General features: G+C 44.6%; 1 protein-coding gene across 2 annotated transcripts in view; it reads right to left on the bottom strand.

Annotated features, from left to right (window-relative positions):
* Positions 1-5,108: 5,108 nt before the first annotated feature.
* LOC101611465 (speckle type BTB/POZ protein) overlaps positions 5,109-18,349 on the bottom strand; it is a 108,168-nt gene continuing 94,927 nt past the window's right edge. For both annotated transcript variants that reach the window (XM_045158589.1, XM_045158590.1), the window contains 5 exons: positions 17,533-17,710; positions 13,824-13,879; positions 13,195-13,317; positions 8,201-8,343; positions 5,109-6,337 (listed from right to left, as the gene is read on the bottom strand). In XM_045158589.1, the coding sequence (XP_045014524.1) occupies positions 6,193-6,337; positions 8,201-8,343; positions 13,195-13,317; positions 13,824-13,879; positions 17,533-17,710 (645 nt within the window). In that variant the 3' untranslated portion in view covers positions 5,109-6,192. The remainder of the gene's footprint in view (positions 6,338-8,200; positions 8,344-13,194; positions 13,318-13,823; positions 13,880-17,532; positions 17,711-18,349) is intronic.

The following is an 18,349-nucleotide window of genomic DNA, read 5'->3' as shown; positions in this document are numbered from 1 at the left end:
GACAGTATCTGTGGGCTTATTAGGGACACGCTCTCATTAGGCTATAAACTCCCATGAGGGCAAGGAGCAGTCACTTTGACTCATGGGCTGAGAAACTGGCACGGTCCATGGCATGCTGTTTATCGGGCATATAAATGAACTATTAGCAAACTGAAAAGGTGGAAAACATTTCTTAAGGGGCTGCATCAAAGCAGAGAGTCTTCAGGTAAGGTGGGAGCAGGGTACTCCAGGGATCCCCCAACAGCTGACTGCCCTCACTCAGATGCTCTTTTCTAGAAACCTCGGTTTAGAGTTACAGGGCAGAAAGGAGGAACGGTGGAGACCACAGCCCTGGAGGAGCTGCAGATGAGGGCGGATGACTCCTTAGTGCTGACGTCCGCTTTTCATTACTTCCAATCAACACGCACCTCTAGTAGTGGTGAGACAGAAATAAAAGTATGTTAATTTACCCAGAGATTAAAATGTGTAATGTGACTGTTGGTTCATGTATCAATGTCAATGTATCTATAGATGAACAGAAACACAGTATTTCATTTTCCATTAAATGACTTAAGTGCCTTGTTACTGTGAAAAACTGGGAGGTGCAGAGGTGTCAGGGGACAAAGGTGAGAGCACACCACTGCCGTGGCCGAGCTAGTTCACCCTGGCATGGCCGAGCTAGTTCACCCTGGCTTTCCAGAGCCAAGTGCTAAGCTGCCAGAAACTTTGAAAGCTAGCTGTTAAACAGCCATTACTAAAAATTAATTGTATTGTCATACAATTAATAAAGGTAATAAGTACTTGAAAATCTCGTCATGCTGGACGTGGTGGCACATGCCTTTCATCCCAGCACTCCGGAGGCACAGGTAGGAGGATTGCTGTGAGTTTGAGGCTAGCATGGAACAATCGAGTTCCAGGTCAGCCTGGGCTCCAGTGAGATCCTACCTCAAAAACAAACAAACAAACAAAAAAATACCCTCTTCCTAATCATTTCATACCTTACCACTATCTAAGCCTGGGAGTGTTATTTACAATCAGTGGTAGCTATGTGGGCAAGATAACCAGTTTAGTAAGGTCACCTTGAAGATGAGAAACCAGCCACAGTGAGTATTTGCATCATGGGGACTGGCAAAGGGCAGCCCATCAGGGCTTCTGTGTTTGGCAGCCAAATGGCCTACCTTGAAGCATACCAGTGAACCAGGCCACTGGCTCAGGAGCACGTAAAAGTGTGAAGCAAACTTCCCTTGGAAGAGGGATAGTTGGAAGTAATGAAACATGTCTTTGGGAAATCATTCTCAAAACAGTGTCAGGGCTGAAAGTTGTCTTCTCAACTTAAAGCCACAATTCTACTGACATGATATGCATTTCACTATAAATACCATCACTAAAGTGTTTGTAATTTATAGAACTCCTACACCATCACTTCTAGACAAAACCAAAGATGCTGACTGCTTAGATGGAGATATAAATTCTTAAAAGTAGGAGGATCTCTTCTTCTCTCCCTGCCAAACTTCTGGAAAGAGTTGCGTATACTCAGTTTGTAGACTTACCTTCTTACCAGCCTTGGCTTCTGCCGTCACCATTTGACGGAAATGAAACTGCTCTAAACTAACCATTGACCTGTGCTAAGCTTAATAACTTCTTTCCAGTGCTCCCTCAGTTTTGGGATCTCTCGGGGTTGTTTCTGCCTCCTTCATTGGAATTCATTAGTAGAGCAGAAATCTTACCCTCTGTCCTAGGATTAGCTTGGCAGAGTTTGTTCCACCCGTGGTCTGAGTTTTAGTCTCTATGACCTTGAGCGTGGCTCCTCTGTATGGGTGTCTGGCTTCTCTGACACGAAAAGAAAGTGCGTTCTGCGGCTGCTGCCTGCCTTTGAGCTTCAGCTTGTGTAAGCATTGAGCGCCTAAGACCTTTCCCCCCTTTGCCTGAGCATTATGAGTAGACAAGACCACACTGCTACCATGCAAACTTGGATTGTCATCTTCTGTTTGGTCCTTGGATCTGACCCCCAAATATTCCTTTGCATTTTATTGTTTTTGGCTCTGGGCCCAGGGGGGTGTGACCTTGAAGAAGTCACATGATCACCTTCCCCAGATACACAACTGGGATAAAGGGGGGAGCTGCGCAAAAGCACACCAGCAAGTGTTCAGAACACCAGTGACATCTGTCAGCTGCAGGTACAGGCGCGACATTCCTATCCTGGAGTAATGTGTATTTTATCTTCATAATGTTTTCCCACCTTCAACTCCTTAATCATTTCTGCTGCTTGTATTGAATTCCCTCAAGTTGAGAATTCTCTTTTCTCTCTCTCTCTCTCTCTCAGAGCTGTAGAAATCCACACCAAATAGTACTGCAGACGCCACCTCCTCCTCCAGTATTACAGGAGTTGCCGAGGGGAGCCCTCATCTTGCTAATGGCTTAGTGGCATCAAGATCCCATCAGTCAACAACATTCAAGTTTCTGTTCTCATCTGGAGGTCAGAGCTTCTGATTCTCCCAGCTCATTATCCCAAAGCCTGATCATCCTGCATCTGCTTTCTCGCTCACTGTATCCACAAGGTGTCCACATACTGGGTCAAAGGGCCCATCGTGGCACGGTCACTTCTGAAATTAGAAGGGAGAAAGCGCATCTGCCTTGTGCACACACCTTCACAGCAGCCGGGAGATACTCCTTGGAATGTTAGCAAGCCATCAGAAACGAATGTAAATGATGGAGGGCAGAGTTCAGTGAGAAGTCATGAGACAGAGGAAACACCTAGGGCCCAGGCTGATTAGAAAGATAATTAGTTGTGGAAAATAAGGCTGGGTTCCAGCCAAGAAGTTGTCTTTGACAAATATACACCAAAAGATCTAATGAAGTTGGGGGAATTTAGCTGTTCTTTTTGAGGAGTCGAAGGGCCAGAAGAAAGCAGTGGTCAGTCTCACGGTGTAGCTCCGCACCCCCCCCCCCCGCCCTGTTTGCTGTTCTGCTCACAAACGTACAAGTTGCTTCCTTCGTCGGCGCAGGCTCATCCAATGTGGAGATCCTGCAACAGGTAGATGCCAGGTTTAAGAAGGAACACTCAGAGGAGAGGTCCAGCCAAAGCGCTTCAGGCCTAGCATAGGCTCTCCATGTTCCTGGCTGGAATTAAAAAAAGATGGGGGGGAAAAAAGAGGCATCTCTGTGAGAGCTAAAGACTTCACCAGTAAAAAGGAAAAAAGGGACTTTTTTTTTCCCCTCAAATTATTCAAACCCATAAAGGTCTCCAAGCTGCTTAATAACAACAGACAGGTTTAATCTCCACGTAGAAAATTGGATTTTTTTTTTTTTTTTCCCCATGGAGAGCCAGCTCTGAGGGGGCTGAGCATAGGGAAGAGGATGGCGGGGATGGTGCCAGATACTCTATTTGGACCTGAGACTGGAACTCCAAAGGTTCTGTGGAACTACTTGCCTGAAATATTGTTTTGATAAATAAGCCATATCCTTGCGGAATTGCCATCTCCAACTGTTCCACTGGCACGGACCTCTCTGCAGTGACAGCACATGCCCCAGATTGTGGAGTTAACTTGAATTAAATCTCAGATGTGGAGGAGCTAAGGGAAGGGGCGGTGGCAGTAGGAGGTTTATGAACAGTATGCTGGGGCTCCGATGTTGTCATAACCAGATGGCTTCAACTGTATCATTTAAACAAAAACAAACATGTCCAGAAATAATGCGACGACAGGAGAAGCATTGAGCAGGCTCACCTGTACTTGAAATTCCAACATCTTTCTATCCACAATGGACTCTGTATGGAAATTCTACAATATTGGGAAATCCCAGAAGACACTTTCTTCATCCCACCAAAAGCTAGGTGCCAGGACTGTGGTCCTCGTGAGGGGCATTTCCTGAGTCCACCACTCCTATCCGGAGCTGGGAGGGAAGACGAAAGCAAAGTGCTCGGCCTCCTGGAAGCTTGGAGAACAGGCCAGTGGCGGCACCTTTCTGACGCTTTGTTCTTGCTATTCCCAGAGGAAGTAAGTTTCACTTCCAATTTTGCACCTAGGCGCTCCAGAAATGGAACTTCCTCCATTCATTGCATAAGCTTAAGGATACGGCATTAGAAGATCCGGCGCTCAGGGCCTGTGTCACCCTCAGGCAGGCTCCTTCCCTCACTTGTACCTTCTCCCAGCTATAGACTGCTGCCGTCTACCGTCGGTCCCACCAGACTCATCAAGATGTTCAAGTGGGTCACGACAGAGGAAGGTTAGCCGACAACGGAGAGCCTCTGAAAAAACGCAGTTACCCCAGAGGAGACATGACAGGGCAGAGACTCTGTGTTCACTCAGTCCACTAGGTCTGTGTGCCAACCTGGAAAGCAAGGGCCAGCGTGGCACAGGCCATCAGCCAGCAACACAGGGTACTGGGCACGTCCTCATGTAGGTCACCCTCAGGAGTAAACTGGAAAGGCAATGGAGTACTTTTTATAAACAGGTCCTGCCTTTGATTAAATTACTACTAGACCATGTCTACTTAATCTAGGGGTGGTGAGACAAATAAAAACTAGAAAATTTGCTAAGGCTAAAGCCACTGAAAGGAAATGGAAGGTTCCACCTAAGAACAAATAATACACCTTTGGCCAAATGGACAGTGCACCTTCTAGTGTGTCCTACACTGCAACAGTGCTGTGAGGGGCTGACAGGAAACCTTGTCTGTGAGCTGACAGTTAAGACATTAACTTTTCTGGAAAAGGCATCAAGTCAACGACAGGACTTGTCAAAGACAATAAAGTTGTTGTCTTTATTTAATCTCCATATTCATGTCCCCTGGAAAAAAAAATATATATATATATATTTAGGAGATTGGGGTTTAGGGTTTAAAACACAAAGGGTACAGGCAAGACCAGTACAATTAGCTGCTTTGGCAGAGTAGGGCCTGGTCCTGGTCCCTCATCAAGATATGGAGTGTCAGATCCTCAAGAGATGCCGAGAGTTCACAAAGGAAACTTGAGATTATGGAGAATAAATAAATCCTGACTGCTTCTTAGACATTGCAAACATAATCCCTATGAGATGAAGATCAAACTAGGGCTTCAAAAGCCCTTAAACAAGAAACTCAGACTCAAGAGGCAAGTCAGGTGAGTGAAACAAAAGACCAGAGATACCACACAGTACAAAATAGTAATTATTTATATTTTCAAAAAAAATTTTTAACATTTGGAAGTTCTCTCCTGTAGGAAGAGGGCTAATCAGAAGTAACAGGACTGGCTCCTATGCAGGTGGCGAGTCAGGTATTAACAGCTGAGCAGTCTGGGCTGGGATTTGTTTCACATAGCAATAATAATAAAATTTCCTTTTCTTTAATTGCTTTATGTGTTTTCTGGAAGTGTTTTTTGTTTGTTTGTTTTTAGAAAATGAGAGGGGGAAGGGAAGAGAAATAAGATCAAAGAAAAATGCCAAAAAACATTTTCCACGATATTTAAAAACAGAACCATAGTTCTTTGTCAAGACAGTATGAATTCTGGGTGATCAGGTTTTTCCAGTTTTCATCACCAATAAAGACTTTTGCAAAAGCCACTATCCTCACAACATTCATCTTCCAGATCATATAACCTCCTTCCTTTGCCTTCATTTGTCTCTTTCCATAAGAGGATAAAAGGATATATTCTGTTCTTGCAAACGTTAAGTGCTGACATCGAGAGAGCTCTTCGGACACTTGTATAGTAGCGAGGAGTTTTCACAAATATTGGAGGTTTAGAACAGTTGGAAGGGCTAAATTTTGCTTCTCAACATAAATATTATTGGACTCCACAAACTGATTTTTGAAATCTTCCTTTTCTTTTCCCTTCTTTTAAAACTGAACATCCTTTTTTTTTTTCCTCTTTGCTCCAGGCACCTGATGATTTGTTCTTCTCAGTTAGATGCAGGCAGGATTCTCCAGAGTACCATTGCTGGGATGTGCTCGGGGCCAGCGCCTAAACTGAATCCCAGTGTCAAACTCAGCCAGGCCAAAGGGAACACGATGACGCAGCAACAGGGTTTTCATTCGGTTGAGTAGCCCCAAGTCCTGGGCCCTTCCCTCCCCCCGCTCCCCTAAGTTATTTAGTGCTGTTTTATAAGTGTGGGGCCACAAGGCAGTCTTTCCCCCACAACAGAGTAAAGGCTCCACAGATCGCTCTGTCTACCTGGTGGTCAGTGGCAGCAACAGTGGCTGCTGCTTCTGGAAAATAAATGGAGTCTCATAACGGGCAGAATCTTAGGACTGCTTCAGGCGTTTACGTGGGGGCCCGAGGAAAGGGCACTGTGCTGAGGCCAGAGAACGGTATGCTTCAGCCACCAAGTGGGGATGTGACACCACCATCGACTTCCACCCGGAGGTCTCCAGAACATCTGAAGCGTGACTAGGAGAAAGGCGGAGAGAGAGGTTACCAAAGGGAGCAGGCAAAGGAGGAACTGAACAGCCACCTAGATAGCCCGCTCTTCTCACGTATATAATCATATAATCCTTGATATGCATCCAAATGTGCCTGCTAGACAATGTGCACACTGGGGTTTAAGTCCTCAAAGTCTCAAAAAGTGGGATATGGGCTATGGGCTGGACAGATGGCTTAGTGGTGAAGGCACTTGCCTGTAAAGTCTAATGAGCTGAGTTCAGTTCCCCAGTACCCACGTAAGGCACAAAGTGGCGCATGCATCTGGAGTTCATTTGCGGTGATTGGAAGTCCTGGCACGCCCATTCTTTCTGTCAGTTTCTCTTCTCTCTATCTCTCTCTCTGCTTGCAAATAAATAAATAAAACTTTTTTTTTTTTAAAGAAGAAAGAAGGTTTGGCAAAATGGCTTAGTGGTTAAGGCACTTGCCTACAAAGCCAAAGGACCCACATACGCCAGACGCACAAGGTGGTGAATGCACGCATCTGGAGTTCACTTGCAGTGGCTGGAGCTTCCATCCTCTCTCTCCCTAGCTGCCTCTTTCTCTCTCTCAAACAAACAATTAAATAAAAATAAAACATTAAAAAATGAAGAAATCAAAAATTTAAAATAGTGGGATGTTCCGACTTGTAACCTGTGGAGTCTCTTTATAGTCACTGGTGAGGCTAGTAGAGAAGAAGCAAGGTTCTCCTCTGTCGGCCTGGCACTTTCCACCTGGCCTTGCCATTTGTTGTCTTACAGCCAGAGCCTACTTGATGGCCAGGAAAAAGGAGAGAAGACCTCTTTGCTCAGTGGCTGAGCTACCTTCTAAACAGTGCTGGGCAAAGAGCGGGCGCTAAGCAGAGCTTCGTTCACTGGCTTCTTCACCCCTCGCCTCAGTCGGTAATTCCTTAGAAGCAACTTTTCAGCTGGATCGAGAGGACATTATTTCCTGTCTTTTTTCACACATCAACCTGGAACATCATAACTTGTTTGACCCCCGAGAGGCTGTTGTGTGGGCTTGCCCCTTTCTTTCCCCTTCTAACTTTAGGCAGGGGAATAGAATCTGCCCCAGTGAGAAGATGACCTGTTGTCACAACTTGTTTTGGCTTCTTCAACAGATTTTAGTAATAAGGCTAGCTCACCTGTCACTTGGGATCAAATAGCTGATCTGGTGGAATAATGCTTTTTAAAAATAGTATTTAACAATCTCAGCTAATGATAATCCTCTCCTTTCCCCCCATCCCACCAGATGCATTTTACTAACTCATAAAAATGTATTTCTAGAGCTGGAAGGATGGCTTAGCAGTTAAGATGCTTGCCTGTGAGACCTAAGGACCCAGGTTCGGCTCCCCAGTACCCACGTAAGCCAGATGCACAAGGAGGTGCATGCATCTGGAATTCATTTGCAGTAGCTGGATGCCCTGCTGTGCCCATTCTCCCTCCCTCTCTTCTCTCCCCCTTTCTCTCTCTCTCTCTCACACTCAAAATGGATAAATAAATAAAAATTTTAAAAAATGTACTTCTATTCTTCTAGAAATCCTACATGTCATGCTCAGCTGAAAGGGTGAAATAAAGATGCTATCATTTGAGACACACAACTTTTCCCGGCCAGCAAATGATCATTTTCATCATTTTCTACCACTATTGGGAAGTAAAGCACTTCACTCATCACTCAGACCAGATCTACAAAAAACACTTTCCATGCTGTCTAACTAAAGGAAAAGATGGAAACTCTATACTTACCACCAAAGGCTAATCAAGCCACTCATTTGTTTTGCTCACTAACTCAAAGTCTTTCTCATTTCTTTATCCCCATTACTCTGAAGGAGGAACTTTGAAGAGGCCAACTCACTAGTTGATGAAATCCACTGCCTGAGTTTTCAACTGATCTGCACTGTGGAGGTCAGCCAGAATGAGAATTTCTGCCGCGTTCTCCACGGAGAGGTTACTGCAGAGGGCATCCTCACACATGACCTTCAGACGCTCCAGGGCATACTGCAAGACACAAGCCGTGCGGTCGACAGGGCAGCGGTCGCGCTGGGCTGACTGCTGCCGACGTCGTTGTGTTTAGCGGAACCATTACATAAGGAACGACATCGGAACAGGGTTAGAGAGCGCGCGGAGAGCTACGGCCACGGTTAGAAAACAGCTGCCCTCCCAAGGCTAGCTGGTGAAGCTGAAATGGTAACTAGACTGATGCCAGTAGTTGCTATCAAATTCTAAAGTTTACATACTAGAAAATGTCAGTCAGAGCAGATTCATATCCTGAATGTACTGCTTTTTTTTTTTGTTTGTTTGTTTGTTTTTGGTTTTTCAAGGTAGGGTTTCACTCTAGCTCAGGCTGACCTGGAATTCACTGTGTAGTCTCAGGGGGGCCTCGAACTCACAGCGATGCTTCTTCCTCTGCCTCCCGAGTGCTGGGATTAAAGGTGCGCCACCCTGCCTGGTGCAATTCTTTTATTAGCACTCACTGGGGGGAAGTTCAGTCCTCCCCTGCAGCACTGTCACGGCCCCCACAGGCCTCTCCAAGTGGCCCATCAGGCTGTGAAGAAGCAACCCTGTGGTGATTTCCGCCAGCATCTCTGCCACTAGTTGCTCCTAAGCAAGGGTGAGCCAAGGGCCTCCTATGAAACAGCAAAGGAGCAAGGCAGTCCTGCTTTATTGGGGTTTTGAGGTTAAGAATTTCAGGGCATAAGGGCCAAACAATAGAGACCCTGGTTCCTAAAAATTGTCCCAATTTTAGGTTAAAAACCTCAATTTTCTGTTGGGCATGGTGGCGCATGTCTTTAATCTCAGCACTTGGTAGGAGGACTGCTATGAGTTTGAGGCCAACCTGAGTCTACATAGTGACTTCCAGGTCAGCCTGGGCTAGAGTGAGACCCTGCCTCAAAACAAACAAACAAAAACCATTTTATGTTTTAAAATTCATTTTATTGTTTATTTATTTATTTGAGACAGAGAGAGGGAGATAGAGACAGAGAGAGTGAGAATGGGCACGCCAGGGCCTCTAGCTACTGTAAACAAATTCCAGACGCATGTGCCACCATGTGCATCTAGCTTACATGGGACCTGGAGATTCGAATCTAGGTCCTTTTGTTTTGCAGGCAAGCATCTTAAAAGCTAAGCCATCACAGCCCCCTGTGGTGGCGCACACCTTTAATCCCAGCACTTGGGAGGCAGAGGTAGGAGGATCACCGTGAGTTCGAGGCCATCCTGAGACTACATAGTGAATTCCAGGTCAGCCTGCACCAGAATGAGAGCCTACCTTGGGAAAACAAAACGAAACAAAACCTAAGCCATCTCTACAGTCCCTTATTTTCTAAATAAACAGCATAAATGGTCTAGACATGGAAGGTCTAGGTTAATGCTGAGCACATGGATCCAGTTGACTATGAACCTCTTGTTACCTTCTCTGTCATATGACAGGAACTTACTTAGGACTAGAAAGCAGAAGGAAATAAAAGAAGGTACACAAAAAAATGCCATTAATCAGTACAGGAGAACAGTTTGCTGTGAAGCTCTCCAGTTTCCTTTGAGGTCCCACCCTGAGGCCTTAAGAACTCAAAGACACAACACCCCTCTGGTTGAATCATGGCAATCAAACCAGGACAATTTTAGTGTTATGAATTTTGGGTGAGGAGGCATATCTGCCAGCACTGTGATCTCCTGCAGCAAAAAGAGTTATTGGTTTTGGTGCCGCTTTAATTTTTATATTTGAGTAACTGGAAAGCAGTTTCCATGGAAAACAGGAATGATACTAGACAAGCGAGAAATGAAGTTGTTTTTATCTTAAAAGACTGGAAAAAGATGAGTAAAAATGTTCCGTCTTTATACAATGCCACATAGACTATTCCTCTTATCCTTTCTAATACATTCTCTTAAAAGGACTTTTGCTGTGAATAGCTCTGATTCCTACTGCATAATTAGACAAAAGTAGCCATTCTTGTCCCTAGGGGGACAAAGTTTTTTTCTTAATTATGCTTCTGAAAAACCTGCCTAATGGCAGTACTTACCCGGGAGATTGAAATTTTGTCTCCTAGGCCTGGCCAACGTGTTTTGTTTTGTTTTTGGTCTAATTACACATGTCCCCAGGAGACTAGAAAAGCTCAGAAGAAGCTGTTTTAGCCTCTTGGGTAAATTCTAGATGTTTAGATCCTTCCATGAAAGATTTCTTATTCTGTGGTCCGAAAACTCACAGGGAGGTGTAAAGGTAAAAGGTATTTTCGAATAGGCTTGGAGCAAAGACTAATGAATTCTGAATGGAATTTGAAAATACACCCTTCAGTTACTTCTCATTCATAAATTTAAAGCACTGCTGTGACTCAATTGCTTTATCTTTTACAACCAGAAAGCAACCTGTTGCATTGAAAATACCATCTTTGGTTGGTAATTCACACTAATCCTGTGCCCAGGACACTTCGTATAGGGTACCAGTAGGTTCTCTGACAGAGGAAAAAGATGACAACTCAGGAACACAGAAGTTTAACTTCGGCTCTAAAGATGTACAACTTTAAACCTTAGTATTTGTCTCAATAGTAGACTTTGGAGCCAGGCGTGGTGGCGCATGCCTTTAATCCCAGCACTTGGGAGGCAGAAGTAGGAGGATTGCTGTGAGCTCAAGGCCGCCCTGATACTACATAGTGAGTTCCAGGTCAGTCTGGGCTACAGTGAAACCCTACCTGGAAAAAACAACAACAACAACAAAAAAGTAGACTTTGGGGCTGGAGAGATGGCTCAATGGTTAAGGAACTTGCCTGCAAAGCTTAAGGTTGAATTCCCCAGTACCCACGTAAAGCCCGATGCACAAGGTGGCACATGCATCTGGAGTTCATGCAGTGCGCTAGTGGCCCTGGGGTGCCACATTCTCTCTCAAGCAAATACATAAGTGAAATATATGTTTTAAAAAAGCAGACTTTGTAGTACTATTCATCCTTGCAGGACCTAGAAAATGAGGTAATAAACACCCGATGTGTACAAGCACAAGTGACCTGGTTCTGATCTCACCAGAATCAGAGGCAGGTCAGGTAGAACCACAGAAACTTTATGAAAAGCAGGTCATGGCCTAGGCATGGGGATATACATCTGTAATCCCAGCACTGAGGAGTTAAGGCAGAATAATGATAAGGTCCAGGCCAGCTGGGCTACATGCATAGTGAGATACTATCTCAAAATAAACAACAAAATGGGTATTCGACTATGTCTTTAGTTTCTTTCTTTTTAATTATATTTTCTTACTGTCTCCATTGAAAGCTTTTCTTATTGTTTCTATTGGAAGCAAGTTTCTTCTGGCCAGCATTAACATCACCTGGAAGGGCACGGAGTTTCATATTGCTAATTGTACTAATACATTCCTCAAAGGTGATAAGAAGGATGTGGTTATTATTCCAACCTTCATCAGGAGCATTGATTGGGTCTACATGCCTCAACTACAAACACTCTAAAATGCTGATCAATAAAAATAAAACCTCCACTGTCAACCTAGTCATTTTCTCTGTCCTTAGGTACAAGGGAGGTAGAAGGTGACATACAGTTTCCCTGAGCAGGTCCCAGGAAGGCTCTGGTGTCCTTGGCTGAGCCTACTTTCCCCTCTGATGGGTGCAGGACCAGATAGCCCTTCTAGCCAAACATCTTTCTCATGGGGTCTACTGCTGGCAAGTTAGGCCTTTTTGAACACTCTCACATCAAATGCCCCTGTCCCCCATAAAGGAAAAGCTTCTGCCCTTTTGCCCTTCCTACATGTGGTGCCTCCAGGACCTGGACAGACAGAATAAGCTCCATGTGATGGGCCTACACAGCTGAAGTCAGGTCCCCAGTGTGCTGTGAGGTCCAGTGTCCTCACAGGTGATGCTGGAGCAAAAGGGTTCTAGGTCCAGCTAAGATGGAAAGACACTTTTTAAAACTCCCAGTGCACATTAGCATGCTCCAGGTTGAGAAATCTTGCAGTAAAATGCCAACTTTTTGACTTGAATAAATTCTGTTTCTTTTTCCCCAAAGAGCTGTTAATCATTTTATAATTTTGAAGAACTATGGTATAGTTCAATAATGACTTAGCAAAAGCTAAAAATGGGCCAGGTGTGGTGGTGCACGCCTTTAATCTCAGCACTCAGGAGACAGAGGTAGGAGGGTAGCTGTGAGTTCGAGGCCAGCCTGGAACTACACAGAGTGAGTTCCAGGTCAGCCTGAGCAAGCGTGAGACCCTACCTACACACACACACAGGTGCACAAAAAAAGAAGAGAAAGGAAAAAAAGATGCAAGTTAGAAGGGAATTAGCAAGAAGGGTTTTAGTGGGGGGAAGAGAAGAGGAGGTAATGTCAGGCAAGATCAAAATACATAATGCAGGCAGTCAAGGCACTTGCCTGAGAAGCCTAATGACTCATGTTTGATTTCCCAGAACCCACACAAAGCCAGATGCACAAGGTGGCTCACGCATCTGAAGTTCACTTGCAGGGGCTGGAGCCCCCGGTGCTGCCATTTTCTCTGTCTCTCTTCTATCTCTCTCTGCTTGCAAGTAAATAACTTTTTTTAAAAAAAAAATACATAATGTATGAGTGAAACTGTCAAAAATAAAAGTAAAAGTTAAAAGAGGAAAGAGGTGAATATCAAGTGTATCTTTTTTTTTTTTTTTTCCCCATAGGGTAACCCTCATAGTTTACCATCCATAGGATATTTTTAGGACAAAAAGGTTGCTACTGTATTAGAACAACACATATAAATAAGATTGTTCTGCCCAAACCAAGACACATGCATGCTCATTTTGCCCATACTGTAACACAGAAGTCCGCTCACAGGTCTAAAGAGGTCGCAGCCATGCCTGGCCCCATGGTCCGCTCCGATTCTCCTCTCACCTTGTCAGCAGCTGCCAGCAGATCATCGGCCATCTTGTCGAGATTGGGCGCCTTCCCCGTGTAAATGAAGCACATCATTTCCTTAAAAACTTCAGGCTCTACATCATTAATTTCCACCCGATTCTAGGCAGGAAAAACTGAAAATGAGAAGCATTCCAACAGAACAGAATTCCTAAACTGTTTTCATGACTTTTAAACTCTGGTGAGGAAAAACAGTTTGTGTGACTTACAGTCTAACCTAACATGAATAGAAAATGGCTCCTCAGCTGTTTGAAAGCACGAGCCTTTCTCTCCTCATTTGATATCTTGCTCTCTCAAGTACAACAGCAAAACAGCTCCATCTCTGACTTTGATTGCTTCTACTGATTTTTTTCAGAGCAGAAACACATGTCTAATATCTTTACCCCAAACTGTTCAGCTGGTCTGTTGGGCATTAAGTGAGTCCACTTTACCTGGAACACTTCCAGACCACCTCTCTCTGCTCTCAGAAGGTGTCTGTTTGGGGACTTGTACTCCATTTTAATAGCACAGTAAGAAAAAGGTAATTAGGGGAATAAATCTGCCAAACCAGGAAATAATCTGATTCTAATGACCTGGTTAAAAAGACACGTATCCATCTGGTTACATACCTTTTTACTCTCTTCCATCTCATGTTCAAACATGGCACTAAAAACTGGAGATCTAGCTATAAAATGGAAGGGAAACAAACACATGTAGTTATCAAATGGAAATAGAATAGCTTGGTTATCCTCAGGAAAAATGAAGAGATCATTGTGTATTCTGTTCCATTCCTACTGAAGAATGAATTGCAGCTCAAATCACATCAGAATTATAAAATTATTTTCTTCACATATATTTTCAAAATAATTTATTAGTTGTTTTTTTTTAAATATATTTTTTAATTATTTATTTATTTATTTGAGAGCGACAGACACAGAGAGAAAGACAGATAGAGGGAGGGAGAGAGAATGGGCGCGCCAGGGCTTCCAGCCTCTGCAAATGAACTCCAGACGCGTGCGCCCCCTTGTGCATCTGGCTAACATGGGACCTGGGGAACCGAGCCTCGAACCGGGGTCCTCAGGCTTCACAGGCAAGCGCTTAACCGCTAAGACATCTCTCCAGCCCCATTTTTTTTTTTTTTTTTTTTGAGGTAGGGTTTCACTGTAGCCCAGGCTGACCTGGAATTCACTATGTAGTCTCAGAGTAGCCTTGAACTCACAATGATACTCCTACCTCTGCCTCCCAAATGCTGGGATTAAAGGTGTGCACCACCACACCTGGCTTTTCAATTTATTAGTTCTATTTCAACCACCCCTATTTTAAGAAAATATTCATCTACGTTGGATAGCAATAGTATGTCCTCTGGTGTGGACTTTGAGGTACAAATGGAAGGGAATCCATAGTCTATGCAGGGTGCCCCAATACCTGGACTTTGGCTGGAATAATGACAGCTCTAGAGACCACACAGCGAGAAAGACAAGAGCTGGGCTCAATGCTGCGCCCTAGGCAGATGACATATAAGCTCATGGATGGCAGGTAGTTCTCCTAAGCTGTGTATTCTTACTGGACGTGAGAGCATCCAAAGAGGTGGGAAAGCCTTCTACAACATGGTGGTCTGTGGTCCTTTAAAGCTTGCTCTACTTAGTAAAATCATCTTCCTTAGTACTTGATTTCTTTTTATCATAGACAATTTAGTTGTTTTCTTTATGGATGAGGATAAAGAAAAAAGGTTACAGAACACTAGCCTAACCCACGCACAAGCTATGGACAGCCATGAGCACCACAAAAAATAAGTAAATTTAATTTCAATCATAAAAAGAAATGGAATGACTGAGATCTCAGGTTTTTCATGTTGTTGGATAAATCAGGGCCTGGGTCAAAGTTGAGACACCAGGCACTGCCGAATGGTGGGAGAGCAGATGGGGTATGTGGGAAGGCTTTGAGCTAACGGTGAGCTGGAGCTTTCGGCTTATAGTTTATGTCAGAAAGGGCCAATTTTAGCTCTGCCATTTTCTAAACCATTTTTTTGGGCAAATCACTTAACCTCTGAACTTCAATATTTTAGATTATAGCAGAAGGATATAATTCTTACTTTTCCTATCTCAAATGAGTTATAGACTATCTGGCATTAAAGGACTAATACTTTAATTCAGAAGACAGGGTCCACAGGGCAGGTAGGTCCTAGCAGGTCATCAGCAGTGGATGCAATATAATGAGCAGAACAATCAGGGAGGACAGACACCTAGGGCTGACCCGTGCTCGATGGGATGGGTCAGGAGGGCCACACATGAGAAATAGTAGGAGAGAAGTCCGGCATGGTGGCACATGTCTTTAATCCCTGCACTCGGGAGGCAGAGGCAGGAGGATCACAGTGAGTTCGAGGCTAGCCTGAGACTAAAGAGTGAATTCTAGTTCAGCCTGGGCTAGAGCAAGACCCTACCTTGAAATACTAAAACCCAAACACAAGAAGTAGCAGGAGAGGGTTGGGATCTAGCTCACGGGAGAGTGCTTGCTGAGCATGTGTGGGGCCTTGGGCTGGATTCTCTCAACTATAAGGGAATAAAAGGTAGCCAGAGGACCAGGGGGGAAAGGAGGAGGAGTCAAGTAGTATATGAACTGTGGCCTTTCAAATTTAGCAAGGAGCAGGTAATGCACATAACTTTGGAAAACTGCTTTCCTAGCACGAGGGTGAACTGAGGACAAGGAGGAGAAAGGAAGGAGAGAATAATGTGCTAAGTTAAGGAATTGAGCTTGGCTGTGTGTTGGGGGCAGACAGCACACAAATGGTAGAAGGCAGGATGAGATTCAAACAGTCCTCTCTGAGCACAAGGAATACTCTTCCTCTTCCTCTGAGAGTACAGCAGAGGAGAGAGACAAGAGGCCAGGGTGATCCTGCAAAAGGGACCTTCTGGGACAAAGACATCCTGTGGGGGATTAGGAGAGTGGCTAAAGCTGAAAAATCTATTGTTGAGGAAAAGAAAGGCATCTGGCTGCATCTATAGAAAGATGCTGGATGTGGTGGTACAAGCCTTTAGTTCTAGCTAAAGGGAGGCTGAAGTAGGAGGATCACAGTGTGTTCAAGGCCAGCCTGGGGCTACACAGTGAGGTCCAGGTCAGCCTGGGCTAGAGCAAGACCCTACTCCCCAAAAGATGGACAGGCAGACAGATAGATAGACTGACAGATAGACAAGGTACAATGGCAGTGTTGAGGGCCTCACTGCATGGACAGACGCTGGCCTAAGTTTCCTTCAGCACTAACAGTGACACCAAACTGAGGGAGGAAATGGAAGATGCTCAGTGAGGCAGACTGTGTCATCTCAGACGTGCACTTTAGAATGATGGAGCCACACAGACTCTGCTGAGCAGTCTTAGAAGAAGCATGTTACTTGGAGGCTCATGTGATTCCCCTCACAGGTCTTGTGATGTGCAGGGAAGACCTGCAGCCTCCCTGTCCTGTAAGGTGAAGTCAGTCCTTCAGTTCCTCCTCTGCGTTAGTCTTTCTGGTCTTAAAGATCAAGAGCAAGATCTGGTTCTCCGGATCAGTAACAAGTCTCATTCTTACTATTGAAGAGAAGGCTAAACCCTTCAATGTCTGTGTGTCGGCTGGATGGTATTCAGTCTCAAGACAAAAATCATCTCCACTGCCTGTCAAACACCTAAAACATCAGGAACTGCCACCCATTCTTAAGTGTTCTATCCGTGACTCCCAAGGTGCGAAGACATTTAATACTTTTGCACATCAACATTTATACCTTGCAAATAGCCTTATCCACTACAAAAGGCAAAACAGAAGCTCCATTTTTATGGAAAGCAGCATTTTTAGTTTTAAGAACTAGGATCTTCAGAATATAAAAATATAGCCAGGCATGGTAGTGTGTGCCTGTAATCCTAGAATTTGGGAGGAGCCAGGAGGATCAGAATGTTCAAAGACAGCCTGGGCCATGTCAAGTTCCAGGTCAGTCTAACACTGAATAGTGAGACCCTGTCTCAAAAAAACCAAAACCAGGGCTAGAGAGATGACTCAGTGGTTAAGGATGCTTGCTTGCAAGGTCTGACCACCCTAGTTTGATTCTCCAGTGCTCATATAAAGCCAGCTTCACAGAGAGGTGCACACATGTAGAGTTTGGTTGCAGCGGCAGGAGGCCCTGGTGCGCCCAGTTCTCTCTCTGCTTGCAAATAAAGAATAAAAATATTTTTAAAAAGAAAACAAACATCAACATAAATATTTATCTACGTTCAGAGTTCAAAAACTTGAAGCTGTTTCATAGGTGATCATGCAGCCAACTGTTTTTCCTTATTTTATCAAAATTATAAAGTAAACCATAAATGGATACCAACCTGCTAAGATAGCCTTGTGAGCCTGGAACTCCTGGCCGGCCACACACAGGCAACAGTCTGTGAACCGGGAATTCTCCCACAGCCCTCCTAACTCGTCAGCCAGTCGGCACTCCGGAACCTTCACCATGTTCATGGTATTTTGGCCAGAAATATTGACAGAGTCTTGCACCACACTCACCTGTGAAATATGAGGAAACACAACCCAAAGCTTTTGTTACCAGCCGGTGGGGAGACAGCTTTGATTCAGACACCACGTTCTCTTGAAATCACCTCCACAAACCAAAGCTTTCTCTGCTGGATTAATTAGTTTCCTACTTTTTATAACCATACTTTGAAATGCCACCTCAGAACAATGACAGGGCCTTGCAAAGGGACTTCTCCCCCAGGTCCTAATAAGCTCTGCCTCCTTGCACTACAAACCAGAGCGCAGCCACCAGAGGGGACCAACAGAACAAATGCTGCATGTCAAGTGCTCACCGCACCCCACCTTAAACGAGGGGTGACGCAGAAGGACTCCTTGCATCTCCCCATGCACTTGGAGCTTTGGAACAGAATAGCATTGCTTGGTTTACTGAAGATTCCAAATTCCTACCCTGGCTTTAGCAGCAGCAGCAGCAGCAGCAGCAGCAGCAGCAGCATATTTCAACCAAGTGAATTAACTGTTCAACCTAGATAGAAAACCAAGCTAAGCTGGGTGGAGTGGTGTGCTTGGGAGGCTGAGGTAGAAAGATCACTGAGTTCGAGGCCAGCCTGAGACTACATAGTGAATTCCAGTTCCAGGTCAGCCTGGGCTAGAGTGAGTCCCTAACATGAAAAA

The sequence above is a fragment of the Jaculus jaculus genome, chromosome 9 (assembly GCF_020740685.1).
Source record: "Jaculus jaculus isolate mJacJac1 chromosome 9, mJacJac1.mat.Y.cur, whole genome shotgun sequence".
NCBI lineage: Eukaryota > Metazoa > Chordata > Mammalia > Rodentia > Dipodidae > Jaculus > Jaculus jaculus.
This window is presented reverse-complemented; position numbering and strand designations above follow the sequence as displayed.